Here is a 9,327-nt window from a genome sequence, read left to right as displayed (position 1 = left end):
GGATTAGAACCGGCGCCCACATTAGATCCTGGCTTGTTCAAGGCAAGGACTTCAGCCATTAGGCCACCACGCCGGGCCGAGTTTCTTCTCCATTCTTACCGTTCATCCATTTCCTTGGAGTATGGCATGACTGATGATGAAAAATTTGTGCCACCAGCAACCACATCAGAATTCACCCAGTGGTCAGACAGGATAGCACTCAGTTCTCCGTTAAGTGCAGCCCATGCACACACATAAGGAAGATGCCCTTAATGTTTGTCCCTCTTCATTTGCAGCAGCAGAAACAGTCATTGTCCTACCTTTGCCAGGAAGAGGTAACTGTGTGTGCTGGTGAGGAGAGCAGCGTTCTGAATGGTGTTGTAATCTTGTTTCATGATCCTGAGCGTGCTGCAGGATCTGGTGAGTCCAGTCCCTCCATTCAGCTAGAGTACCCTGCTTAACCAAACTGCCCAGGCGCATAGTAAATGAAAGAATACCAATAGGCTTCATTACTTTTATTTCTGTAACCTTTAAATCATACTGGATTTTGTCACAACTGGAATTGGTGGTAGCAAAGGAATGGAGTTCACTAATTTCTGAAATACTGACACAAAACAGAAAAGGGCATAATGACTTACAAAAGATTGTCCAAAAAGACCACCAGAAAAAAAAATTCCCTCAATAAAGCGAAAGTTAATCATTGATTAAATTTTAAAAGGGAGTTTAATACAATTAGCTGGTATTAAGTTATTCGAGGAACAAATGAACAGACTGAGTAGCATTTGGACGTAGCTAGCTGCTGCACATTCTGTAAAAAAACTGGAGATATGATGGGAACATTGAGCAGCCACTGTGGTCAGACTTCCTAATTACCAAAAGCATATACAATTTTGGTCTAGAAAAATAAGTCAATTTTATAAAATTAAGCTTTTAGATTGAAAAGCACCCTCTTTAGCAAGTACAGAGATACTGGAAAATAGTCCCTAAATATCTCACTAAATAGTTGATGGAAAGAAAAACACGCCAGTTAGAGTTACTGTTTGCCACGTGTGCCCTTAGCTGCTGGCCAGAGACTGGTGAATGGGCGGCTGGAAGCAGCGCACGTGCTCCACGGGGGTGCTCTCTCCGTCGCCCGACTTCAAGTACTTGTCCAAGATGGTGATGATCTCCTCATTAAGAATCTGGAACTTGCGAATTCTTTCCACCATCTTCTTCAAAGGCTACAATTAGGATGTCTCACTATTAGCACTTGTAAATTTCTTATGTCTCTAAAATACCAAGATAATAGCAAACTATAAGGCAACTATTGGAACTATAATGTATTTCTCTGCCAGTTCCATGCCCACATGTAAAATTCAGAGGCCTGTTCTCCAATAGCTATTAAGAACTTAGATGCAAAAAGCTGAAGAGACTATAAAAGATGATATGTAAGATCACTGAGGAAAGGCCAGAAATGTTAGGCTGCAGTTTGACAGTACTGGGAACAGGCTGTTTCATGTGAAGACCCAGAAGGTAAACCAGAAGTCGGGGCCAACAATAGCATGAGGTGACAACCTCGGCCACAAGGAAGCTGGGTTATCCTGGAAGACAGAACCCTTTCTAACTAGGCCTAGCTGGTCCCAATGTGGTCATGAGAAGAAGAAATGCTAATCTTGGGAGGAAAGCAATCTAAATTCAGTTCAAAGGCCTTTAGAATTAGGGGAAAACTTCATTAAAACTATAATCAGAGCCTGGCGCAATAGCCTAGTGGCTAAATCTTCACCTTGCACTTGTCAGGTTCCCATTTGGGTGCCAATTAGTGTTCTGGCTACTCCACTTCCCATCTAGCTCCCTGCTTGTGGCCTGGGAAAACACTAGTGGAGAGCCCAAAGCCTTGGGTCCCTGCACCCAACATATGGGAGGCCTGCAAGAAGCTCTCGGTTCTGGATTCACTCTGCCGTTGCAGCCACTTGGGGAGTGAACCAGCGGATGGATCATCTTTGTCACTGCTTCTCCTCTCTCTAAATCTGCCTTTCCAATATAAGTAAGATATATCTTAAAGAAAATGGGGTGGGGCCTGGCGTGGTAGCCTAGTGGCTAAAGTCCTCACCTTGTATACACCAGAGTCCCAGTTTGTGGCACAGGAAAGCAATCGAGGACGGCCCAAAGCCTTTGGACCCTGTACTCGCATGGCAGACCCAGAAAAAGCTCTGGGCTCCAGGATCAGCTCAGCTCAGCTCCAGCTGTTGTGACCCCTTGGGGAATGAATCAGCACATGGAAGATCTGTCTATCTGCCTTTCCAATAAAAACAAATCTTAGGGCCCAGCGGCATGGCCTAGCTGCTAAAGTCCTCGCCTTGAAAGCCCCGGGATCCCATGTGGGCGCCGGTTCTAATCCCAGCAGCTCCACTTCCCATCCAGCTCCCTGCTTGTGGCCTGGGAAGGCAGGAGAGGATGGCCCAAAGCTTTGGGACCCTGCACCCGTGTGGGAGACCCGGAAGAGGTTCCTGGTCCCGGCATCGGATTGGCACGTACCGGCCCATTGTGGCTCACTTGGGGAGTGAATCATCGGACGGAAGATCTTCCTCTCTGTCTCTCCTCCTCCTCTGTATATCCAGCTTTCCAATAATAATAAATCTTTAAAAAAAAAAATCTTAAAAAAAAAATGCTGTATCTTAGTTGGTCAAAGAAGTAGAGGCTTAGACACTAAACTATTCCCTCAACAATGCCCAAGCCTAACCTTGGCAACCATGAGTGTATTACCTTACTTGTCCACAGAGACTGGGCAGATGTGGTGAAGGTTGCAAACTCTAAGACCCAGGGAGTCTCCTCAGGTAGAATCACTCCTGTTTTCATAGGACTATCTCGAGACTCGCTGGGCTTTCTGGAGCAGGAGTGAATGCCAGATTACAAGACAGCTCAACCAGTGTCATAGGGGAAGCTTGGGTAACAGGTAAAAGGCACAGTAACAGTCCACCTGAAACAGCACCCCCATTCTGTGATCATAGGCACCTACGTGAACGAGCCTTCAGAAGGAGCCAGCACTACTGGACCCAGATTTCTGACAGGAATTGTGAGATCCAGCTGTTAAGCCTGTGATGTTGCAGGAGCCAGAGAAAACTGGCATGTGGAAAACAGAACGAGCGGGACTAGCATACGTCTAATTGAAGTCCTTACAGAAGGGAATGGAAAATGGCTAAAATATTTAAGATAATAGCTGAGAATTTTCTAGATTTTAAGGAATTCTTGACAGAAAGCAGCTTAGAAAGTTTAAAAAAGTACACTTTGGGAAGCCAAAAAACGAATCATATGGCAAAAAACTGAAAACACTGCAAGGTAAGAAATGATGCATTTCAAGTAATGTATGTTGAAAACAGAACAATTAGTATTTTGTCTGTTGCGTTGCTCTGCTTGCCTAAATTCATTCAGGGAAGGGAAGTTTCAGATGGTGGTTCATTACTGAGATACAACACTTCAGGAAGTAAGTTGCTGCAAACATTCACATACCACATTTTTGATGATCTCGTCTTTGCCATCATGTTTCTGGACTTTAAGCAGATGGTAGCAGAAGTCTAACACAGCAAAGCGCCGCTGCTGCCCCAGAAGTGCAATGATCATACAACCAGCCCAGTGGAGCCCATCACCAAAACACTGCCTGGAAGAAGCAATAAAATGGAATAAAATGGAAGTCTGTCCACACATCAGTGAGACCAAGATACCACTGCCCTGTCTGCCCCCACAGCCAAGGGAAGCACCAGATTCACCAGGGGAAAGGGAAAACACCTCTCCTGCATTGCCTGAGCGAGCCTCCGCAGGCAGTTGCTGCACTCCTAGAACCCACTCCACTCCAGAGCGTCACAGCACATACTTACTCAACCGTAAACTCATGTGTCCCCACAGGAATACAGTAGACAAACTGCATGGCACTCCACAGCCTGTGAAATTCCACACACTCGTCCACATGCATGACTCCGTTGCTAGGCAGAGGCCCACGCCAGATAGGGTCATCCAGAAAGGTTCGAATCCGTGTCAGGATGACCTCAAACATAGACAGGCCACAGCAGAGGCGCTCTTTGGTCAGCAAGTCTCCCTCTCTCGCAATTGCAATTTGCTGCAGAAAACAAAAGCAGAGCAATGTTAAAAGGCCCTCAGCAGAATGCCAGAATGCTGAGACTAAACTACTACAGCTTTGCCTGTTTACAGACTGAGCTTAAAGAAGAGGATTTACAGAAGAAAAAGTCAACTTAAATCAGCAATTACTATTATGGCTTGTAAGACTAAAAATACAGTTCATATTCAGGACGTCATTTGCCTGTGGGAGACATCTGACAGTATCCAGAGACATGATTTGGGTGTGAGAACGTGGCCTTTTATCCAGTGGGTGGAGATGAGGAACGGAGCTCAGTCCCCTACAATGCACAGGACGGCCCCAACCACAAAGAGCTCCAAGGTGGCAACAGTGCCAGGCTTAACTAACCTGGTAACTCTGCCGCCTTCATTATCCACCGTAAAGGAATGGACCACAGCAACAACCAGTGACATTTACTGTGGCATGTCGTAGGCCCAAGTGATGTACTAAACCCTTTGCTGTCTTCAGCTCACTTAAACTCTGTAACCTCCTTTGAGACAGGAAGGCCCAAGTGACCAGCTAGCCCATTTTGCCTCAGGAAGCCTTCCAGGCTGTTCCTGACCATGACACCTTGAGAGAAGAAACCCAACTTGCAACCCTTCCAGCCACAGCACACTACCTGAGGAGTGCCCAGCCTCTCGATCAGGGGGACGAGGTGCAGAGGGGCATACTTGGATTCCAGCCTCTTCATCTTTGCATCAAGTCTCTCTCCCTCTGAAGGAGAAGAAAGAATTCATTATATTAAGGAGATTTTTAAGATGTTTAGAGGTTCTTTGAAAAGCTCTTTCAGACTCAGTGTGATGGTTCAGTGGCTAAATTCTAGCTTTGCAACCACCAGGACGCCATATGGGCAATGGTTGTGTTCCAGCTGCTTCACTTCTCTCAGCTCCCTGCTTGTGGCCCGGCAAGGAAGTGGAGGATGGCCCAAGGCATTGGGACCCTGCACCCGTGTGAGAGACCCGGAAGCTCCTGGCTCCTGGCTTCAGATTGGCTCAGCTCCAGCCATCATGGCCACTTGGGGAGCGAACTAGGACAGATCATCTTTGTCTCTGTCTCTCCATAAATCTGATCTGCCTTTCCAATCAAATCTTAAAAATAACAATTCTTTCGTAGAAGTGACCCATTTGAAGCTTTAATTCAAACTGAGAGAACTGATTGTCCAGTTTTTTGCTTTTTTAACTGAAGATTCCAAATAGAATCAGCAGCAGAGAACTGTACAAGGAACCTCTTTATTGTCCACTGTGACTGTCAGCATCTCCTGGCCATTCTTGTTCCTAAGTTGTTGTGAAAGCTACAGTTTTAGCCATAAGCAGCTCAAGTGTTCAACATCCATTTAGTTAGGTAGCGAGTACTCACCTGTTATTCCCAGTTCTGACTGGCCAGACATCAAGCTCAGTGAACACTTGCCTAAACTAAACACTGCAAAGGACACCCTGAACCCCTGGTCCATACTATAAACACAGCTCACCTTTTACGTGGACACGTGGTAAGATGTTCTGGAAAGGGGCTGCATGTAACAAGTCACATACTTCTTCCAAAGACTAGGGCGAAGGAAAAAAGGTCATGTCAGAATTCTATCTTGGGAAGAGGGAACTCTGGGATGATGGAAGTGTTAAGTATCTCTTAACCCTGCAGTAGCCACTCAACCAAGGGTGGTTACTGAGTGTGGGCTAGTACACTTGAAGAACTGAATTTTTAGTAATTTAAAAAAATTTTGGACATCAGTGAGGATTGGGGTTGAAGATGGAGGACTGCCATCCAGGATTCACTAGTTGGGCAGACCTTCCCTCATCCAGTCTCAACCACATTTTATATAGCAAGACCTCACTATTCTCCACAAAGTCCTAATGAGCATTCTTCAAAAAGAGTATTCTTCAGATAATACACATATTACAGAGTGTATAGAACCCCTAGAAAGCCACCATGAGCCCAAACAGCCAAGAACAGGACAGTGAGAATCTTAAAGAACATGAGGAAGGGCCTCTACCGATTGAGGTGATTCTTTACAGGGCAGGCAGAAGACGAGCAGGGCCTCCTACTCATACCCATCCTACAATGTCAGAAATCCATCAAGATAAAATGAAGGATTTAACAAAGACTTGGCCATCAAAAAGTCAAGACATAACTCATGGGGGCCAGTGATGTATCAGGTAAAGCCACTGTCTGGAGTGCCAGCATGACACATAGGTGCCATTTAAGTCCCAGCTGCTCCACTTCCCATCCAGCTCCCTGCTAATGTGGCCTGGGAAAACAGGACGGCCCAAAGCCTTGGGTCCCTATACCCACATGGGAAACCTGGAAGAAGGTCCCGGCTCCTGGCTTTGGATCAGCTCAGCTCCAGTCATTGTGGCCATCTGGGAAGTGAATCAGCGGATGGAAAATCTTTCTCTCTTCTCTCTATAAATCTGACTTTCCAATAAAATAAATCTTTAAAAATAACAAAAATGAAAGCCCTTTAGAAAAAGATTGTTCAAATTAAGAACATTTGATCAGAATAAAAAGATGAGGTTCAAGGGGAAGAAATGTTTGCCATGTGTGTAATGTATAAAAGTTCAACTTCCATAATTATCTGCACAGAATCATCTGAATTTCCATAAATCATTTGCACAAAAGACAAATGGTGCATTTTTCAGGGGAAAAAAAAAATAGCAAGTGACCAACTGAAGATACTCTCCATGTTAGTCATAAGGTAAAGGCAGACTGGGGCTGTGTAGCACACTAGTTAGTGCTCGCTAGGCTTGAAGTCTGTAAGCTGTCAGCTGATGTGAGGTGCAGAGGACAGAGCATCAGGTCAGAGGAGGCAGTCAAGAAAGTGAGGAATCCCAGGTATTCACTCTAGTCTGCAAATGTGCTACCTAAGTTTAAACTTCGATAAAATTTAAAAACGGTTTTCTGGATAACATTGAGCCATACTTCAAGCGCTCACTAGCCCCAGGTAGGGACACTTCCATCTCTGTAGCAGCCTCTCCTGGGCAGTAATGCCTTCCATATTATCTTACAGACACATTAGATGTCTCAGTTTAGACAGTGAAAATATCACAGAACATTCGCAAAGTTCACAAAGAAAAACATCCTTGAAATAATCATCTGTATCACGTTTTTACTTCTCAGTCGTCAGCAACACATCCAAATCAAAGTAAGCCATGAGAAAGGAACGGTGCTCTACACTTCCATCCTCCCTACTAAACTACTCAGTCAAGTCTGCTTTCCTTGCACTAGTGGCAGGAAGTCACCTGGACATGCTGCGGGGGTTGGGTCAAGCACTCACCAGGCTCTGCTCAATGAGCAGGCAGAAGAGGACAGCGTTGCCCACCTCCCGCAGGTTCTGAAAGCACACAGTCTTCAGCTCTGCATACTCCACAATGTCCTTGAGCTGGTGGTGGAAGAACTCCAGGATGCCTGCAAGAGCAGGTAGCAGGGTGAGTGGAAGCTGTGAAGCGCAGCTATGACTCACACCAGAGCACCTGCCTCTGACGCTGTTAGCATGCTCAGGTGTGGGGCTCGCCAAGACTTCCTGAATCCAGCTTCCTCCTTGGAATGGTGGCATGCTCATCATCTGGGAAAATGCCAACCTGTGCTGGATCAATCCAGTATCCTTAGAGAAGATGATGGCAATGGGAAATATCACTACATCACAAAAAAAAAGATTTCACTGCCATCCCCACTGATGACCAAGTGTGTGATACAATTCAATGTCCCTTCACACACACGGAAGGAAATGAACTCTAAAACCCTGCAACTACAACGGAGAAAGTTACACCCTTGTCCCCTCCCCCAGGCTCAGAGCAGGACACGGATTGTTGTGAAGGTCCTGCACAAAGATCATAGAGCAAGCCAGGATTTCCTACATTGTTCTGTTGATGCAGTACTAATGCACTCAAAAATCAAGTCGACTCTCATGGTTGTGGTCAATGTAGAACACACGGAAGGGGCGAAACCACCCATGGAGAGGCCATAGATTCGAACCGCCTCACCCTAATAAATCACACTGGAGTATGCCAGCCCAAGGACTTATATGCCTGCCTCTGGGAAGTCAGTCCCTTCCTCAGCACAGCCCATGCCACCTCAGTGCCTACTACGTGGTCTCATTCTTGGCTTCCCTGTTTAGTTCCTGCCTGTGCAGCCCCTCTGGGTGGGGTGAATGTTCCTACACACCTGCATCATCCCCCAACACAATTCCCCCAAGGGGAGCTCTCCAGGCCACCGGCTATACAACGGTGTCTCTCGTGAGCTTAGTCTAGAAAATTGCCTCCTCAACTTTAAAAATTCCCTTATTCTGCTGTTGTGGCGCAGTGGGTAAAGCTGCTGCCTGTGACACCAGTATCCTGTAGGGGTGCCGGGTTGTGTCCTAGCTACTCCTGATCCAGCTCCCTGCTAATGGTCTGCGATAAACAGAAGACTGCCCAAGTTTTTGGGTCTCTGCCACCCATGTGAGAGACTCGGATGAAGTTCCAGCCTGCTCAGCCTTGGCTGCTGCAGCCATTTAGGGAGTGACCCAGTGGATGGAAGATCTCTATGTCTCTCCATCTCTATAACACTGCTTTTCAGATAAATAAGTAAATGTTTAAAATAGGAATTTCCTTCTCCAGTCAGGATATATACATTGTATTATCCCAGCATCACAAATGAATATATCTATTTCATGACAATGAACTGAACTTTTTTTAAAGACTTAACTTATGTTTATTGAAAAGGCAGATTTACAGAGAGGAGAGATGGAGAGAAAGATCTTCTGTCTCTTGGTTCACTCCCCAAGTGGTCACAATGGCTGGAGCTCAGCTGATTCAAAGCCAGCAGCCAGGAATTTCTTCTGGGTCTCCCACATGGGTGCAGGGTCCCAAGGCTTAGGACCATCCTGTACTGCTTTTCCAAGCCACAAGCAGATAGCTGGATGGGAAGTGGAGCAGCCAGGACATGACCCAGCACCCATATGGGATCCTGGCACATGCAAAGCTAAGATTTAGCCACTAGGCTATCACACTGGCCCCAGAAATGAAGTAAGATTGAGATTCTCCTAAGGAAGGACCACATGGTGGCTGAACGGGATACTTTACTGTCTCCTCAAATACTAACAACAGTCCTGGGTGGAGCCAGGCCACACCTGGGAGCTTGGCCACACCAGTGGACTGCCTGTCAGGTCTCTGTGGTGACTCACATGTGGACTCAAGTCACACAACAAAGTTAACATCCTACTGTCTGATTTTCAAGTGTATTCCACCAAGTAGGAGATAAAGCAGGTT

At 46.1% G+C, this 9,327-nt stretch overlaps 1 protein-coding gene across 2 annotated transcripts in view; it reads right to left on the bottom strand.

Moving 5' to 3' along the window:
- Positions 1-485: 485 nt before the first annotated feature.
- The window catches only part of CYFIP1 (cytoplasmic FMR1 interacting protein 1), a 75,124-nt gene continuing 66,282 nt past the window's right edge, over positions 486-9,327 (bottom strand). For both annotated transcript variants that reach the window (XM_058666500.1, XM_004597608.4), the window contains exons 26-31: positions 7,356-7,486; positions 5,556-5,628; positions 4,707-4,801; positions 3,831-4,069; positions 3,466-3,613; positions 486-1,199 (exon numbers count right to left, since the gene is read on the bottom strand). In XM_058666500.1, coding sequence (XP_058522483.1) covers positions 1,035-1,199; positions 3,466-3,613; positions 3,831-4,069; positions 4,707-4,801; positions 5,556-5,628; positions 7,356-7,486 — 851 coding nt within the window. In that variant the 3' untranslated portion in view covers positions 486-1,034. The remainder of the gene's footprint in view (positions 1,200-3,465; positions 3,614-3,830; positions 4,070-4,706; positions 4,802-5,555; positions 5,629-7,355; positions 7,487-9,327) is intronic.

Source organism: Ochotona princeps, chromosome 6 (assembly GCF_030435755.1).
Source record: "Ochotona princeps isolate mOchPri1 chromosome 6, mOchPri1.hap1, whole genome shotgun sequence".
Taxonomy (NCBI): Eukaryota; Metazoa; Chordata; class Mammalia; order Lagomorpha; family Ochotonidae; genus Ochotona; species Ochotona princeps.
The sequence above is the reverse complement of the archived record's forward strand: the minus strand, read 5'-3'. Positions and strand labels throughout refer to the sequence as shown.